Source organism: Ranitomeya variabilis, chromosome 3 (genome assembly GCF_051348905.1).
Source record: "Ranitomeya variabilis isolate aRanVar5 chromosome 3, aRanVar5.hap1, whole genome shotgun sequence".
Classification (NCBI taxonomy): domain Eukaryota; kingdom Metazoa; phylum Chordata; class Amphibia; order Anura; family Dendrobatidae; genus Ranitomeya; species Ranitomeya variabilis.
The window spans coordinates 312,957,833-312,977,691 of NC_135234.1; the positions used below are offsets into that span (position 1 = coordinate 312,957,833).

The window sequence follows — 19,859 nt, forward strand, 5'->3', positions numbered from 1 at the left end:
AGGAGCCCATTAGTAATATAGGAGCCAGGATCTGATGATGACAGGATCCCATTAGTAGTATAGGAGTCAGGATCTGATGATGACCGGAGCCCATTAGTAATATAGGAGCCAGGATCTGATGATGACAGGAGCCCATTAGTAGTATAGGAGCCAGGATCTGATGATGACAGGATCCCATTAGTAGTATAGGAGCCAGGATCTGATGATGGCAGGAGCCCATTAGTAATATAGGAGCCAGGATCTGATGATGGCAGGAGCCCATTAGTAATATAGGAGCCAGGATCTGATGATGACAGGAGCCCATTAGTAATATAGGAGCCAGGATCTGATGATGACAGGATCCCATTAGTAGTATAGGAGTCAGGATCTGATGATGACCGGAGCCCATTAGTAATATAGGAGCCAGGATCTGATGATGACAGGAGCCCATTAGTAGTATAGGAGCCAGGATCTGATGATGACAGGATCCCATTAGTAGTATAGGAGCCAGGATCTGATGATGACAGGGGCCCCATTAGTAATATAGGAGCCAGGATCTGATGATGGCAGGAGCCCATTAGTAATATAGGAGCCAGGATCTGATGATGACAGGATCCCATTAGTAGTATAGGAGCCGTGATCTGATGATGACAGGAGCCCATTAGTAATATAGGAGCCAGGATCTGATGATGACATGAGCCCATTAGTAACATAGGAGCCAGGATCTGATGATGGCAGGAGCCCATTAGTAATATAGGAGCCAGGATCTGATGATGACAGGAGCCCATTAGTAATATAGGAGCCAGGATCTGATGATGACAGGAGCCCATTAGTAATATAGGAGCCAGGATCTGATGATGACAGGAGCCCATTAGTAATATAGGAGCCAGGATCTGATGATGGCAGGAGCCCATTAGTAGTATAGGAGCCGTGATCTGATGATGACAGGAGCCCATTAGTAATATAGGAGCCAGGATCTGATGATGACATGAGCCCATTAGTAACATAGGAGCCAGGATCTGATGATGGCAGGAGCCCATTAGTAATATAGGAGCCAGGATCTGATGATGACAGGAGCCCATTAGTAATATAGGAGCCAGGATCTGATGATGACAGGATCCCATTAGTAGTATAGGAGTCAGGATCTGATGATGACCGGAGCCCATTAGTAATATAGGAGCCAGGATCTGATGATGACAGGAGCCCATTAGTAATATAGGAGCCAGGATCTGATGATGACAGGATCCCATTAGTAGTATAGGAGTCAGGATCTGATGATGACCGGAGCCCATTAGTAATATAGGAGCCAGGATCTGATGATGACAGGAGCCCATTAGTAGTATAGGAGCCAGGATCTGATGATGACAGGATCCCATTAGTAGTATAGGAGCCAGGATCTGATGATGGCAGGAGCCCATTAGTAATATAGGAGCCAGGATCTGATGATGGCAGGAGCCCATTAGTAATATAGGAGCCAGGATCTGATGATGACAGGAGCCCCATTAGTAATATAGGAGCCAGGATCTGATGATGACAGGATCCCATTAGTAGTATAGGAGTCAGGATCTGATGATGACCGGAGCCCATTAGTAATATAGGAGCCAGGATCTGATGATGACAGGAGCCCATTAGTAGTATAGGAGCCAGGATCTGATGATGACAGGATCCCATTAGTAGTATAGGAGACAGGATCTGATGATGACAGGGGCCCCATTAGTAATATAGGAGCCAGGATCTGATGATGGCAGGAGCCCATTAGTAATATAGGAGCCAGGATCTGATGATGACAGGATCCCATTAGTAGTATAGGAGCCAGGATCTGATGATGGCAGGAGCCCATTAGTAATATAGGAGCCAGGATCTGATGATGACAGGATCCCATTAGTAGTATAGGAGTCAGGATCTGATGATGACCGGAGCCCATTAGTAATATAGGAGCCAGGATCTGATGATGACAGGAGCCCATTAGTAGTATAGGAGCCAGGATCTGATGATGACAGGATCCCATTAGTAGTATAGGAGCCAGGATCTGATGATGGCAGGAGCCCATTAGAAATATAGGAGCCAGGATCTGATGATGGCAGGAGCCCATTAGTAATATAGGAGCCAGGATCTGATGATGACAGGAGCCCCATTAGTAATATAGGAGCCAGGATCTGATGATGACAGGATCCCATTAGTAGTATAGGAGTCAGGATCTGATGATGACCGGAGCCCATTAGTAATATAGGAGCCAGGATCTGATGATGACAGGAGCCCATTAGTAGTATAGGAGCCAGGATCTGATGATGACAGGATCCCATTAGTAGTATAGGAGCCAGGATCTGATGATGACAGGGGCCCCATTAGTAATATAGGAGCCAGGATCTGATGATGGCAGGAGCCCATTAGTAATATAGGAGCCAGGATCTGATGATGACAGGATCCCATTAGTAGTATAGGAGCCAGGATCTGATGATGACAGGAGCCCATTATTAATATAGGAGCCAGGATCTGATGATGACAGGATCCCATTAGTAATATAGGAGACAGGATCTGATGATGACAGGAGCCCCATTAGTAATATAGGAGCCAGGATCTGATGATGACAGGAGCCCATTAGTAATATAGGAGCCAGGATCTGATGATGGCAGGAGCCCATAAGTAATATAGGAGCCAGGATCTGATGATGACAGGATCCCATTAGTAGTATAGGAGCCAGGATCTGATGATGACAGGAGCCCCATTAGTAATATAGGAGCCAGGATCTGATGATGACAGGATCCCATTAGTAATATAGGAGCCAGGATCTGATGATGACAGGAGCCCCATTAGTAGTATAGGAGCCAGGATCTGATGATGGCAGGAGCCCATTAGTAATATAGGAGCCAGGATCTGATGATGGCAGGAGCCCATTAGTAATATAGGAGCCAGGATCTGATGATGACAGGAGCCCCATTAGTAATATAGGAGCCAGGATCTGATGATGACAGGATCCCATTAGTAGTATAGGAGTCAGGATCTGATGATGACCGGAGCCCATTAGTAATATAGGAGCCAGGATCTGATGATGACAGGAGCCCATTAGTAGTATAGGAGCCAGGATCTGATGATGACAGGATCCCATTAGTAGTATAGGAGCCAGGATCTGATGATGACAGGGGCCCCATTAGTAATATAGGAGCCAGGATCTGATGATGGCAGGAGCCCATTAGTAATATAGGAGCCAGGATCTGATGATGACAGGATCCCATTAGTAGTATAGGAGCCAGGATCTGATGATGGCAGGAGCCCATTAGTAATATAGGAGCCAGGATCTGATGATGACAGGATCCCATTAGTAGTATAGGAGTCAGGATCTGATGATGACCGGAGCCCATTAGTAATATAGGAGCCAGGATCTGATGATGACAGGAGCCCATTAGTAGTATAGGAGCCAGGATCTGATGATGACAGGATCCCATTAGTAGTATAGGAGCCAGGATCTGATGATGGCAGGAGCCCATTAGAAATATAGGAGCCAGGATCTGATGATGGCAGGAGCCCATTAGTAATATAGGAGCCAGGATCTGATGATGACAGGAGCCCCATTAGTAATATAGGAGCCAGGATCTGATGATGACAGGATCCCATTAGTAGTATAGGAGTCAGGATCTGATGATGACCGGAGCCCATTAGTAATATAGGAGCCAGGATCTGATGATGACAGGAGCCCATTAGTAGTATAGGAGCCAGGATCTGATGATGACAGGATCCCATTAGTAGTATAGGAGCCAGGATCTGATGATGACAGGGGCCCCATTAGTAATATAGGAGCCAGGATCTGATGATGGCAGGAGCCCATTAGTAATATAGGAGCCAGGATCTGATGATGACAGGATCCCATTAGTAGTATAGGAGCCAGGATCTGATGATGACAGGAGCCCATTATTAATATAGGAGCCAGGATCTGATGATGACAGGATCCCATTAGTAATATAGGAGACAGGATCTGATGATGACAGGAGCCCCATTAGTAATATAGGAGCCAGGATCTGATGATGACAGGAGCCCATTAGTAATATAGGAGCCAGGATCTGATGATGGCAGGAGCCCATAAGTAATATAGGAGCCAGGATCTGATGATGACAGGATCCCATTAGTAGTATAGGAGCCAGGATCTGATGATGACAGGAGCCCCATTAGTAATATAGGAGCCAGGATCTGATGATGACAGGATCCCATTAGTAATATAGGAGCCAGGATCTGATGATGACAGGAGCCCCATTAGTAGTATAGGAGCCAGGATCTGATGATGACAGGAGCCCCATTAGTAATATAGGAGCCAGGATCTGATGATGACAGGATCCCATTAGTAATATAGGAGCCAGGATCTGATGATGACAGGAGCCCCATTAGTAATACTGTTGTCCTGAAGTTGAGATCCATTATACGCCGTGTAAGTTCAGTTCCAGTATACAGCACATTATCTTATTCTCTTAGGCTAAGTTCACACTAGCGTTGTGCGCCGCTGCGTCGGCGACGCAACGCACAACGCACGCAAAAACGCGGCAAAACGCACGCAAAAACGCTGCGTTTTGCGACGCATGCGTCGGTTTTTGCCGAAAATCGGACGCAAGAAAAATGCAACTTGCTGCGTTTTCTTGGTCCGACGCTTGCGGCAAAAAAGACGCATGTGTCGCACAACGCAACACAAAAAAACGCATGCGTCCCCCATGTTAAGTATAGGGGCGCATGACGCATGCGTCGCCGCTGCGTCGCCGACGCAAACCCGACGCAAATTAGCTTAACGCTAATGTGAACGTAGCCTTACCGTTTGTTTCTGTTTTTGTTACCGAGTAGTCAGGACGCCCGGAGTCACGATCACAGGCAGTCCCAGTTACAAAAATTGTGCTTTCGAAATCTCTTGATCGTGATTCCGCACCACTATCCCTAAGAACAGTGATGTACCATGCACGGCACAAGCCCTTTTACCTGACGTGTCCGCCGCCTACATGCCAGCATCCATGTCCTCGCCGTGTAGCTTGTGGCGACCACATGTGTGCTATGTTGTATACTGTGCTGCTGTGTGGTGCTGCAGGCATATGCTCTGCAGTGATGTGGAAATATACAGGTGATTGTAATAAGTTTTTCTGCTATAAGTAATGTGCTCCTGTAGCTTATGATTGCTATTCAAATATATGCAATTACTAAAGCATCATGGGAACCTGGTTACGTCACTCAGATCATTACGTCTTGGCGCTAAGAGTCTGAGTCCTCGTTTCTGATTGGATTTTGGAAATAAGATGTAAATTATATGCATACGTGTTGTGCGAAGCGTGTACGCCCTCAGGAACAGCAAAGTCTAAATAAAGTTATTTTAAGAACAACAAAAAAGTGCCTCGCTAAATTTTCTTCACGCATGCGTAAATAGGCTAGTTCGTGACGTAAGTTCCGGTCGGTTAAAAAAGCGGAGTTGGTGAGTACTCGGCGGTCCATGTTCACGTGTGGCACGGCTGTGGCGGTTCTGCTATTTTTGCTTTTCCGCGTCACCCTGTAGTGTGTGATGGGTGGTGATGGTGCTGCTGGGTACAGTAGTTCTCCTGTCGCGTCCTATGTCAGGGAAGAAAGTTACGTCTATAGAGGAGAATGGCGGGTGTTGCTGCCGATGAGTGGCCGGAGCAGACTTGTGGGCATGTCATTGTTTGCGGTTGTCAGCCGAGGCGTAATTTCCGTGTGTGAGCAGTGACGTCACACATCCGTATTGTCGGTCCGAGTGCTGTCCGTGCAGGGGGCTGACCTTCGTTTCTGGCCCGACTCTGCCCGCTCCAGACCTGCGGCGGTGTAGGGCTCTGCATGTCCGGGACTCGCCTCTTCACGTGTATGGGTGGGCCGCCGTGTCGTGTCCCATACGGGTCCTCCAGTGTGCAGCAACGGATGAGACCTCTGCCTGTGGTATGGTGGCCGCTCCAGCTCTGCCCCAGGCTCCTCATGGGCCGGTGTGCGGCAGTGTAGGGCTCTGCATGTCCGGGACTCGCCTCTTCACGTGTATGGGTGGGCCGCCGTGTCGTGTCCCATACGGGTCCTCCAGTGTGCAGCAACGGATGAGACCTCTGCCTGTGGCATGGTGGCCGCTCCAGCTCTGCCCCAGGCTCCTCATGGGCCGGTGTGCGGCGGTGTAGGGCTCTGCATGTCCGGGACTCGCCTCTTCACGTGTATGGGTGGGCCGCTGTGCCGTGTCCCATACGGGTCCTCCAGTGTGCAGCAACGGATGAGACCTCTGCCTGTGGTATGGTGGCCGCTCCAGCTCTGCCCCAGGCTCCTCATGGGCCGGTGTGCGGCAGTGTAGGGCTCTGCATGTCCGGGTCTCGCCTCTTCACGTGTATGGGTGGGCCGCCGTGTCGTGTCCCATACGGGTCCTCCAGTGTGCAGCAAGGGATGAGACCTCTGCCTGTGGCATGGTGGCCTCTCCAGCTCTGCCCCAGGCTTCTCATGGGCCGGTGTGCGGCGGTGTAGGGCTCTGCATGTCCGGGACTCCCCTCTTCACGTGTATGGGTGGGCCGCCGTGTCGTGTCCCATACGGGTCCTCCAGTGTGCAGCAAGGGATGAGACCTCTGCCTGTGGCATGGTGGCCGCTCCAGCTCTGCCCCAGGCTCCTCATGGGCCGGTGTGCGGCAGTGTAGGGCTCTGCATGTCCGGGTCTCGCCTCTTCACGTGTATGGGTGGGCCGCCATGTCGTGTCCCATACGGGTCCTCCAGTGTGCAGGAACGGATGAGACCTCTGCCTGTGGTATGGTGGCCGCTCCAGCTCTGCCACAGGCTCCTCGTGGTCCGGTGTGCGGTGGTGTAGGGCTCTGCATGTCCGGGACTCGCCTCTTCACGTGTATGGGTGGGCCGACGTGTCGTGTCCCATACGGGTCCTCCAGTGTGCAGCAACGTATGAGACCTCTGCCTGTGGCATGGTGGCCTCTCCAGCTCTGCCACAGGCTCCTCGTGGTCCGGTGTGCTGTAGTGTAGCCGCGCTTTTCCCGCTGCCCCTGTGTCTCTCTTGCTCACACGTCGCTCTGTACACCACTCATGATGTTATTGTCCACAGAAGGTTGGCGGCCATGACGTGTGTGCTCAGCGGTCCCACCGCCGTGTGCGATGTCATTACAGAGCTAGATGCTCAGCTGGCTGTAAGTAAGAAGCGTGTGAGCATGAGCCCACTGGCTAGTGATACCTGGTATCTCTATGCTGTACAGCCTTATTAACCACCATAGTGCCGTCATGTGTGCTTACTAAAACATACAGGCTTTACAATGGTGTATCACATCACAGCAGCAGTGTCAGCCAAGTCCCAGGCCAAGGGTGTAAAGTTGCAGCTATCAGCAGTGCTGCTCTATGTAGTTCAGCTCCGCTGTCATCTTCGGCCTCAGTTGTTGATTGCCATTTTCAGGAGTTATTTTATAGACTTTTCAAGCTATAATTTGGAGAGCTCCCTGTATTAAAGATCCATCCTGTCAGAAAAGCATCATTTACATAGTTTCTTTACCTCCCCCTTAGAAAAAAAGTGGCCTGATGGACCCCAGTAGAAGTCAGTAGGGATCAAATCCATAAAAATGCCAGTGTAATTAGAGGGTGAGGAGATCTGTGTGGGAGTCTGCAGTGCCCCTGTCTTAGGCTACGTTCACATTTGCGGTCAGCGCCGCAGCGTCGGGCGCCGCAGCGGCGCCGCATGCGTCATGCGCCCCTATATTTAACATGGGGGCGCATGGACATGCGTTGTGCTGCGTTTAGCGCCGCATGGCCGCAAGCGTTGGACGCAAGAAACGCATCAAGTTGCATTTTTTTTGCGTCCAACTTGCGGCCAAAAACGACGCATGCGGCGCAAAACGCAGCGTTTTAGCGTGCGTTTTGCCGCGTTTTCGTTTGCGTTGTGCGCTACGGCGCCGACGCTGCGGCGCACAACGCAAATGTGAACGTAGCCTTAGTAGTGGACACTGCAGACTCCCACACAGCGCTGCCACACAGATCTCCTCTATCTCCAGATGACTGACTGAAAGTCAGGTATTGACCGAAATGTCTAATTTATTTCTGGAATTTCTACATTCAATAAATAAGTTCTTGATCACACCTATATGAGTGCCAAGTATTTCTACATCACAGATACTGTTGTGTGAAAAAGTGTTTGCCCTCTTCCTGATTTCCTTTTCTTTTGCATGTTTGTCACACTTACATTTTTCTGATCATGCAAATACCAGGATTTCATCAGCTCACCCAACCAGACGTGTTAAGAGTCCAATTCTCAGTAGACATGTACAGAGTACGGATCACCACCAAGTTCCTGCCGGCCGACTCCCAGGTGAAAATGCAAATCACTCACTTGTGCACTTGTCACTTAGTTTTATTAAGTGATGTTTTCATGTATAAATATAATAAAGATACGTGCTTTATGTATATATGTGGGGGCGTTTTATGTATTTACATATTTATATATGTGTATATTGGCGAAGGGTATTTTTGTATTCTTACAATTTGTATTTGCAATATTGTATATAGACTTAGTGGCTATAACATTTGTATAACACTCAGGTTGGGCAGGGTGTGTGTCTTTGTCCAATGGGTACTCAGGTGTTTGATATATGGTTAATTGACATGTATTGTGATTGGCTGTAGCCTTTTGTTATGTGCCTGTATGTATTGTGTTGTAATTTGTTTTTTATTATGCTATGAGTAAGGGCAGTACTGCCTGAAACGCGTCAGCTTGTTTTTATGATGCACTAATAAAGGACAAGATTTTATTCTATTTTCATCTCCATTCAATATTTGCATGAGCTGGACAAGTGAGTGATTTGCATTTTTCTGATTACCAGCTTTAAATATTAGACAAAGATAACACAAGTAATGTAGTTTTTAAATGACAGTCTTTTATAGGAAAGAAAAAAATCCAAACCTACAGAACCCTGTGTGAAGAAGTGATTGCCCCCTAAACCTAATAACTGGTTGGGCCACACTTAGTAGCAACAACTGCAGTTGAGCGTTTGCGATATCTAGCAGTGAGGCTTTTACAACGCTCTGAAGGTATTTTGGCCCACTCATCCTTGCAGAATTGTTGTAATTCAGGCACATTGGAGGGTTTCTCAGCACGAACAGCCTTTTTAAGGTCCCGTCCCAGCATTTCAATTGGATTAAAATCAGGACTTTGACTAGACCACTCCAAAGTCTTAATTTTGTTTTCCTAAGCCATTCAGGGGTGGACTTGCTGGTGTGTTTTGGATAATTGTTCTTCTGCATAACCCAGGGGCGCTTCAGCTTGAGGTCACAAATAGATGGCCGGACATTCTTCTTCAGGATTTTTTTGGTAGACAGCAGAATTCATGGTTCCATTTATCACAGCAGGTCTTCCAGGTCCTGAAGCAGGAAATCGGCCCCAGACCATCACACTACCACCACATTTTACTGTTTGTATGATGTTCTTTCTCTCATTCTGTGTTAGTTCTGCTCAAGATGTACAGTGCTGGTCGCCATTATTGGCACCCCTTTCACTTTTTTCATAGACTGTACAATGGAAATGTACCAACGTTATATCCTCAAGATTTTTTAATTAGTGGTCCAAAGTAATACAAGAATAAAACATTGTTTTTCAGCTTACATGTTGCAGTTTCAAAGAAGAAACAGAATAAACAGCATGTGCAGCTGGTATTTTCTCCCACTCTTCCTCTGCAGTTTGTTCAAGCTCTTGAATGTTTGCAGGATTCTTTTTCCCAATGGCAGATTTCAGTTCACCCCAAACATTTTCAATGTGATTGAGGTCAGGACTCATTGCTGGCCATTTTAAAAGTCATTTTTTTTCTTTTTCAACTATTCCTATGTACGTTTTGATGTGCTTTGGGTCATTGTCTTGCTGTTGGACCTGTGATTAGAGTTAAGCAAATTTTTCAAGTTTTGGTTCCGACTGACTGGCGGCAAATATTTTTTGCAATATTTGCCAAACACAGCCGAACGTCATTGGAGTCAATGGGAGTAGAAATGAGCAAATATGTTGCGGAAACTATCGTCAAACTTGCCACGAATATGGCAAATTCAGATTTGGAGACCGATTCTAAACATATTCGCTCAACTCTACCTATGATCTTTGACTCAAGCCAAGTTTTCTTACACTATTTAGGACATTTTGCTCTAAAATATCTTGATAATTCCCTGACTTTATGATTCCTGTGGTACAGTCAAGACCTCCAATACCAGACACAGCAAAGCAATCATGGCATTATGGATCCTCCACCACGCTTAACCTTGATTGCACTGTACACAAACTGTTTTGTTGCTTTGCCAAAAAGCTCTATTTCCCAGGTTGTCCCTCATGACAGCACCATGGAGGTCGTCCATCTCATCCTTACAGGGACAGGAAACACACAGGTTAAAAAAAAAAACCTTCCCACCCACCGCCCTCAGTGTTTTTCCTGTCCCTGCATGGAGGTACGCACAAGAGAGGGGAGCAGAGCTTACCGGATCAGTTCTTTGGGGCATCGTATGGCTCAGCTTCTCCTCCCCCCTGTCAAAAAACCTGTGGTTGACACTCCCCGAATGGGGGTTCCTCTGCCACAGAGACCAGCCGAGCGGATGAGCTCCTGGGTAGAGCCGCTTCCCTCCAGAGGGGGTGCTCTCGGTTACATAGTAACATAGTTGTTTTGAGGTTGAAGGAAGACTTTAAGTCCATCTAGTTCAACCCATAGCCTAACCTAACATGCCCTAACATGTTGATCCAGAGGAAGGCAAAAAAAATCCAAGTGGCAAATAGTAAGCTCCACTTTGGGGGAAAAAATTCCTTCCCGACTCCACCTACGGGAATCAGACTAGTTCCCTGGATCAACGCCCTATCAAGGAATCTAGTATATATACCCTGTAACATTATACTTTTCTAGAAAGGCATCCAGTCCCCTCTTAAATGTAAGTAATGAATCACTCATTACAACATCATACGGCAGAGAGTTCCATAGTCTCACTGCTCTTACAGTAAAGAATCCGCATCTGTTATTATGCTTAAACCATCTTTCCTCCAGACGTAGAGGATGCCCCCTTGTCCCGTCTCAGGTCTATGATTAAAAAGATCATCAGAAAGGTCTTTGTACTGTCCCCTCATATATTTATACATTAAAATAAGATCACCCCTTAGTCCTCGTTTTTCCTAACTAAATAGCCCCAAGTGTAATAACCTATCTTGGTATTGCAGACCCCCCAGTCCTCTAATAACCTTGGTCGCTCTTCTCTGCACCCGCTCTAGTTCAGCTATGTCTTTCTTATACACCGGAGACCAGAACTGTGCACAGTATTCTATGTGGTCGAACTAGTGACTTGTATAGAGGTAAAATTATGTTCTCCTGATGAGCATCTATGCCTCTTTTAATGCATCCCATTATTTTATTTGCCTTTGTAGCAGCTGCCTGACACTGGCCACTAAATGTGAGTTTGTCATCCACCCATACACCCAGGTCTTTTTCATTGACGGTTTTGCCCAGAGTTTTAGAATTAAGCACATAGTTATTCATCTTATTCCTTCTACCCAAGTGCATGACCTTACATTTATCCCCATTAAAGCTCATTTGCCATTTATCAGCCCAAGCTTCTAGTTTACATAAATCATCCTGTAATATAAAATTGTCCTCCTCTGTATTGATTACCCTGCAGAGTTTAGTGTAATCTGCAAATATTGAAATTCTGCTCTGAATGCCCCCTACAAGGTCATTAATAAATATGTTAAAAAGAAGAGGGCCCAATACTGACCCCTGTGGTACCCTACTGCTAACCGTGACCCAGTCTGAGTGTGCTCCATTAATAACCACCCTTTGTTTCGTATCCCTGAGCCAGCTCTTAACCCACTTACACATATTTTCCCCTATCCCCATTATTCTCATTTTATGTATCAACCTTTTGTGTGGCACCGTATCAAAAGCTTTTGAAAAGTCCATATACACTACGTCCACTGGGTTCCCTTGGTCCAGTCCGGAACTTACCTCTTCATAGAAGCTGATCAGATTAGTCTGACATGAACGGCCCCTAGTAAACCCGTGCTGATACTGGGTCATGAGGTTATTCCTCTTCAGATACTCCAGTATAGCATCCCATAGAATGCCCTCCAGGATTTTACCCACAGTAGAGGTTAAGCTTACTGGCCTATAATTTCCGAGTTCAGTTTTTGTCCCCTTTTTGAATATTGACACCACATTTGCTATACGCCAGTCCTGTGGTACAGACCCTGTTATTATGGAGTCTTTAAAGATTAAAAATAATGGTCTATCAATGACTGTACTTGATTCCTGCAGTACTCGGGGGTGTATCCCATCCGGGCCCGGAGATTTGTCAATTTTAGTGATTTTTAGACGCCGCCGTACTTCCTGCTGGGTTAAAGGGAACCTGTCACCGGAATTTGGCGGGACCGGTTTGCGGTCATATGGGCGGGGTTTTCGAGTGTTTGATTCACCCTTTCCTTACCCGCTGGCCGCAATATTGGATTGAAGTTCATTCTCTGTCCTCCGTAGTACACGCCTGCGCAAGGCAATCTTGCCTTGCGCAGTATGCTTTACCCAACTGCGAGCAAAGCCGAAAAGCATTAGTGCACATGCGCCGGCGCACTGTCCCAGAACACAGCGAAATACTTCCGGGACATAGTGCGCCGGCGCATGCGTACTAATGCTTTTCGGCTTTGCCCGCAGTTGGGTAAAGCATACTGCGCGTGCGCAAGGCAAGATTGCCTTGCGCAGGCGTGTACTACGGAGGACAGAGAATGAACTTAAATCCAATATTGCGGCCAGCATGAAGCCAGCGGGTAAGGAAAGGGTGAATCAAACACCCAAAAACCCCGCCCATACTACCCAAAACTGGTCCAGCCAAATTCAGGTGACGGGTTCCCTTTAAGCAGGTGACACTTAATGGGGAATTTTTGTTATCACTGATCATATTGTCTGCCATGGGATTTTCTTGTGTAAATACTGATGAAAAAAAGTCATATAGCATATTGGCTTTTTCCTCATCCCCATCCACCCTTTCACCCAGACTATTTTTAAGGTGGCCAACACTATCATTTTTTTTAGTTTCTTGCTATTTACGTAGTTAAAGAATATTTTGGGATTATTTTTACTCTCTCTGGCAATGAGTCTCTCTGTCTCAATCTTAGCTGCCTTGATTTGCTTTTTACAGAATTTATTTAATTTTCTGTATTTATTTAATGCCTCATCACTACCTATTTCCTTTAATTCTCTAAATGTTTTCTTTTTGTCACTTATTGCGCCCCTTACAGCTCTATTTAGCCATATTGGTTTCCTCCTATTTCTAGTATATTTCCATACGGTATATACTGTGCACAGGTCCTATCCAGGATGCTAATAAACATCTCCCATTTTCTTTGTGTATTTTTGTCTCAGGATATCGTCCCAGTTAATTGCACCAAGGTCCTCTCTCATCCGTTGGAAATTTGCCCTCCTGAAGTTTAGTGTCCTTGTAACCCCTCTACTACACATCTTATTAAAGGAGACATGAAAACTTATTATTTTGTGATCACTATTCCCCAAGTGACCCCCAACCCTTATATTTGATATGCGGTCTGGCCTGTTGGTTAATATTAGGTCTAGCAGTGCCCCCCTTCTTGTTGGGTCCTGAACCAGTTGTGAAAGGTAATTGTCTCTCATAGTTGTCAAAAACCGATTACTTTTGCTGGAACTGTAGGTTTCTGTTCCCCAATCTATTTCAGGGTAGTTGAAGTCCCCCATAATAATGACTTCTCCTTGAGTCGCAGCTTCATCTATTTGCTTTACGAGGATATTCTCCATTGCTTCCATTATTTTTGGAGATTTATAACAAACCCCTATCAGTAGTTTATAATTTTTTTCCCCCACCCCTTATCTCCACCCACAGGGACTCTACATTTTCATTAGATTCACCTATATTATCACGTCGGATGGGTTTTAAGGACGATTTTACATATAGACACACCCCTCCCCCTCGCCTATCCATTCGGTCATTTCTGAACAGACTACAGCGTATGCGTCATGAAAGTCGGTGCCAATCCGACCTGTGACGCATATGCTGTGTCACAGAATGATCGCGTCCCTGCAGATCGGTTGAAAGGGTTAACTCCAATTTCACCCGACCTACAGGGACAGGGGGAGTGGTACTTCAGTCCAGGGGGGTTGGCTTTGCCCCCCCCCCCCCCCCGTGGCTACGATCGCTCTGATTGGCTGTTTCACTTTCAACAGCCAATCAGCGATTTGTAATATTTCACCTATGAAAAGTGGTGAAATATTACAATCCAGCCATGGCCGATGCTGCAATATCATCGGCCATGGCTGGAAACCCTGATCTGCCCCCCGCCACCGATCTCCTCCCCTGTCCTCCGTTCTGTCCCATACTCCCCTCCGTCCTCCTGTCCGCTCCCCCCGTGCTCCGATCCCACCCCACCATACTTACCGAGCCTCCCGGTGTCTGTCCGTCACAGTGATCAAAATAAAAAAAATAGTAAATGACCCCCCCTTTATCACCCCCATAGGTAGGGATAATAATAAAATAAAATATATATATATTTTTTTCCCACTAGGGTTAGGGTTAGAATTAGGCTATGTGCACAAGGTGCGGATTTGGCTGCGGATCCGCAGCGGATTGGCCGCTGCGGATTCGTAGCAGTTTTCCATCAGGTTTACAGTACCATGTAAACCTATGGAAAACCAAATCCGCTGTGCCCATGGTGCGGAAAATACCACGTGGAAACGCTGTGTTGTATTTTCCGCAGCATGTCAATTCTTTGTGCGGATTCCGCATCGTTTTACACCTGTTCCTCAATAGGAATCCGCAGGTGAAATCCACACAACACTGGAAATCCGCGGTAAATCCGTAGGTAAAGCGCAGTGCCTTTTACCTGCAGATTTTTCAAACATGGTGCGGAAAAATCTCGCACGAATCCGCAACATGGGCACATAGCCTTAGGGTTGGAAATGGGGTTAAGATTAGGCTTGTGGTTAGGGTTATGGTTAGGGGTGTGTTTGGGTTACGGTTGTGGTTAGGGTTGGGATTAGGGTTAGGGGTGTGTTGGGGTTAGGGTTGTGATTAGGGTTATGGCTAGAGTTGGGATTAGAGTTAGGGGTGTGTTGGGGTTAGTGTTGGAGTTAGAATTGAGGGGTTTCCACTTTTTAGGCACATTAGGGGTCTCCAAACGCAACATGGCGCCACCATTGATTCCAGCTACTCTTGCGTTCAAAAAGTCAAATGGTTCTCCCTCCCTTCCGAGCCCCGACGTGCGCCCAAACAGTGGTTTACCCCCACATATGGGGTACCAGCATTCTCAGGACAAACTGGACAACAATTATTGGGGTCCAATTTCTCCTGTTACCCTTGCGAAAATAAAAAATTGCTTGCTAAAACACAATTTTTCATTCCTCAAAAATTATTTTTTATTTTCACGGCTCTGCGTTATAAACTTCTGTGAAGCACTTGGGGGTTCAAAGAGCTCACCACCACACATCTAGATAAGTTCCTTCGGGGGTCTAGTTTCCAAAATGGGGTCACTTGTGGGGGGTTTCTACTGTTTAGGGACATCAGGGGCTCTGCAAACGCAACGTGACGCCCGCAGACCATTCCATCAAAGTCTGCATTTCAAAAGTCACTACTTCCCTTCCGAGCCCCGACGTGTGCCCAAACAGTGGTTTACCCCCACATATGGGGTATCGGTGTACTCAGGACAAACTGGGCAACAACTTTTGGGGTCCAATTTCTCCTGTTACTCTTGTGAAAATAAATTATTTTTTAGCCCGCAATTTTTTTTGAGGAAAGAAAAATGATTTTTTTGTTTTCACGGCTCTGCGTTATAAACTTCTGTGAAGCACTTTGGGGGTTTAAAGAGGTCACTGCACATCTAGATTAATTCCATGGGAGGTCTAGTTTCCAAAATGGGGTCACATGTGGGGGAGCTCCAATGCAATGTTTAGGCACACAGGGGCTCTCCAAACGCGACATGGTGCCCGCTAACGATTGGAGCTAATTTTTTATTCAAAAAGTCAAATGGCGCTCCTTCCCTTCAGAGCCCTGCTGTGTGCCCAAACAGTGGTTTACCCCCACATGTGAGGTATCCATGTACTCAGGCGAAATTTCCCAATAAATTTTAGGATCCATTTTATCCTGTTGCCCATGTGGAAATGAACAAATTGAGGCTAAAAGAAATTTTTTGTAAAAAAAAAAAAGTACTTTTTCATTTTTACGGATCAAATTGTGAAGCACCTGGGAGTTCAAAGTGCTCACTATGCATCTAGATAAGTTCCTTTGGGGGGGTCTAGTTTCCAAAATGGGTTCACGTGGGGGAGCTCCAATGTTTAGGCACACAGGGGCTCTCCAAACGCGACATGGTGTCCTCTAAAGATTGGAGCTAATTTTTCTTTGTAAAAGTCAAATGGTGCTCCTTACCTTCTGAGCCCTGTCGTGCGCCCAAACAGTGGTCCCCACCCACATATGGGGTATCGGCGTATTCAGGATAAATTGTACAATAACTTTTGGGGTCCAGTTTCTCTTTTTACCCTTGGGAAAATAAAAAAATTGTTGCTAAAAGATCATTTTTGTGACTAAAAAGTTAAATGTTCATGTTTTCCTTCCATGTTGCTTCTGCTGTTGTGAAGCACCTGAAGGGTTAATAAACTTCTTGAATATGGTTTTGAGTACCTTGAGGGGTGCAGTTTTTAGAATGGTGTAACTTTTGGGTATTTTCAGCCATATAGACCCCTCAAACTGACTTCAAATGTGAGGTGGTCCCTTAAAAAAAAATGGTTTTGTAAATTTAGTTGTAAAAATGAGAAATCACTGGTCAAATTTTAACCGTTATAACTTCCTAGCAAAAAAAAATTTTGTTTCCAAAATTGTGCTGATGTAAAGTAGACATGTGGGTAATGTTATTTATTAACTATTTTGTGTCACATAACTCTTCTCGTTTAACAGAATAAAAATTCAAAATTTGAAAATTGCGAAATTTTCGCCAAATTTCCATTTTTTTCACAAATAAACGCAAAAATTATCGACCTAAATTTACCACTAACATGAAGCCCAATATGTCACGAAAAAACATTCTCAGAACCGCTAGGATCCGTTGAAGCGTTCCTGAGTTATTACCTCATAAAGGGACACTGGTCAGAATTGCAAAAAACGGCCAGGTCATTAAGGTCAAAATACGCTGGGTCATGAAGGGGTTAAGGACCTTCCACCTACCTCTAACTTTGTCAGTTGTGCCAATGTGCACCGTGACCGCTGGGTCCTTACCAGCCCTTCCCAGTAATCTATCCACCCGATCAGCGATGTGTCGGACTTGAGCGCCAGGTAGGCAGCACACCGTGTGACGATCCCTGTCTTTGTGACAGATTGCCCTATCTGTTCCCCTAATAATTGAGTCCCCCACTACCAGCACCTGTCTGGCCTGCACTGCTCTCCTATTTCCCTCCTTACTGTAGCAGTCACTCCTCCGGCTTTCAGAGGACATGCCTGGCTGCAGCAGTGCTACCCCTGTACTGGCACCCCCCTCATCTGCCAACTTAGCAAACTTATTGGGGTGTGCCAGATCAGGACTAGCCTGCCTGGCACTCTTCCCTCTACCCGGCCTTCTAACTGTTACCCAGCTTGCTACTCCACTGTCCTGCAGCTCAATCCTACCATCCCCCCCCCTTCATTTATCCCATTGAGCATCTGCTCAGTGAGCAGAAGACTCCTTTCCATATTGTCTATGGATCTCAGTGTTGCCAGCTGCACATTTAGATCCAGAATCTGGGCTTCCAAATGCACAACGTGCTGACATCTCGCACAGCAGTATGCACCCTTGACCGGCTGATCAAGGACTGCATACATGTGGCAAGATGTGCACTGGATGGCATTAACAATAGTGGAGCACATTTCCTAATGGGGATTGCACCAGACAGAAAAGTTAAATAAAAAACTTGGCGATGTGCAGCAACTTCAGGGTACGTGCGCAAAATGAGGGACATGCACACATCCGCGTTGCATCGACATCTGACTTCTGGATTCGGCATGCATTCCACGGTGGAACGCGGAATTTTGAAGACCAGGTAATATAAGGTTTACATATGTCTATGGGGCTCACACTGCATGTGGCTAGATAGCGATGGAGAAAGCTGACAGAGAGCAGGACTGTATGGTGAGTGTTAAAAGTAAAACGCCTATATAGAAATGAAATACCATAAATGCGTTGTTCATAAAAAGCAAAATACAAAAATTTAACTTCATTAAAATGTAATAATACATGATTATACAGAAAAAGAATTCCGAAAAACAGAATGATTAGCTACAAAAAAAAGTTGACATCAAAGTATCTTTATTAAAAACATAAAAATAGCAAAATCAATGTGTGACAGGGGACAAAAAAATGCCAACCAAACCATGAAGGCATACAAAAAAGTCTTGTTGGTAAAATTCATATACATAAATGATATGGTAAAAAAAGCTTCTCCATAAGCAAAAAAAAATGTGAGAAGATGTAATGATACTGGTGCAAACGAAAATATTGGTGCAAAAAAATACATACCCAGTGGTAATTAATATAATATGATCAAAAAATGTGCGCCCACTACCTATTGACAATCCATATGTAATAATATATAATTAATTTATAGAGGGCCTTCCTCCTGGGACAGATGCCAAGTTACGCTCAAAAGAAGAATCTGCTTATTCTGTACTGTAAGGAAGTCGCTGCCTTGGTGGATGGGTCTCAGGAATCTTTGGCAGGGTATCCCATGGTTCTCCAGTCACCTTCCTTGACAGCAGTATCGGAGGATGTCTCCCCGCCCTAATAGGGGACAGGAAACAAAGAGGTTAAATACCCTCCCCTTCCTGCAACCACCAGTGTTTTTCCTGTCCTCTATGGGGCATGAAGAGGTTCTCTGATAGTGCTGCCGTGGCCGGCAATCGGAGCACTGTTACCTTAAATGGCTGGGCAGTTGAGGTCGGGGGCTCTGCTGTCCTCCTCGTGACTGCTCCCATCTCCGCATGCACTGCGCGACTTGGGACCCCTATCCCGCCCTTCCTGCGCCTCCGCGTGGGGCAAAGCAGGGCGGTGAAGCTCTCCGGGCTCCTCTCGTAGCTCCCCGGCTCTCTCCTCCCTTCCCGCTGCTGCCGGAGGCCGCGTCTGAACTTCCGGTTTAGCCTCCATGCGCTGGAGCCCACGCGTGCGCCGGCCGGCGTTCCAATCCTGCGGCAGCCTTGATGGGTGATCAATTGCATCACCCCATACGGACCCTGGGAGGAGGAGGAGCACGAAATTTGCTGGCGACCTCGATGTGCATATATTCCTGGTCGGGGTGAAGCCTTCAGGTAAGGCCTCTGTCTATGTCCCTTCTGACTGGTGACTGACCCTATGGACAGCGACAAACCCCTGCACTCTGCTTCTGCAGAGCCCAGCGTTCACCCTCCTACTGTAAGTAGAGGATGAGGACCCTTGCTGTCCAGGTTTTTTATGAAGTGACTTAGTCCGCCTTTCTCTTTCTAGGGAGACAAGGTCCCTGTCCCTAGAAAAGATAAGATGCCCAGCCGCAAGTGTGGTGCATGTGCTTCCAAGCTTCCCTCCGCTTATAAGAAAAAGCTCTGCCAACCATGCACGGATGAAGTGCTGCGTAGTGAACAGCCCTCTCCTGGACAGCATCAGAACCCTCATCAAACAGGAGGTCCAATCCTCTATGGCGGCCCTGTCTCAGGCCCTGACAACACAGCCCCCTCCTCCTAAGAAAAGGAAGATGGCTCCTACTGTATCTGACTCGGGCGTGATCCATACCTTGGGTTCAGAGGACGTTTGGGGGAGTGAGGGTTCTACTTCCACCCCAAAATTGATAATAAAAAATATCTATTCTCTTCCGAAGATATGGAAGAGCTAATTTCCATGGTGAGGGGCACCATGGGGGTGAAGGAGGAGG

General features: G+C 46.5%; 1 protein-coding gene and 1 non-coding gene across 4 annotated transcripts in view; one reads left to right on the forward strand and one right to left on the reverse strand.

The window, feature by feature from the left end:
• Window positions 1-4,801: 4,801 nt before the first annotated feature.
• LOC143818675 (U11 spliceosomal RNA) lies at window positions 4,802-4,931 on the reverse strand. The gene has a single exon (XR_013224666.1). It is a non-coding gene; the product is annotated as a U11 spliceosomal RNA (small nuclear RNA).
• A 398-nt stretch (window positions 4,932-5,329) lies between these two features.
• The window catches only part of TAF12 (TATA-box binding protein associated factor 12), a 98,719-nt gene continuing 84,189 nt past the window's right edge, over window positions 5,330-19,859 (forward strand). Inside the window, exons 1-2 of one of the 3 annotated variants that reach the window (XM_077295646.1) lie at window positions 5,489-5,526; window positions 7,034-7,115. In XM_077295646.1, coding sequence (XP_077151761.1) covers window positions 5,504-5,526; window positions 7,034-7,115 — 105 coding nt within the window. In that variant the 5' untranslated portion in view covers window positions 5,489-5,503. Of the gene's footprint in view, window positions 5,417-5,488; window positions 5,527-7,033; window positions 7,116-8,190; window positions 8,282-19,859 lie in introns of those variants that run through there. The other 2 variants (XM_077295647.1, XM_077295645.1) reach the window with 2 other exon arrangements.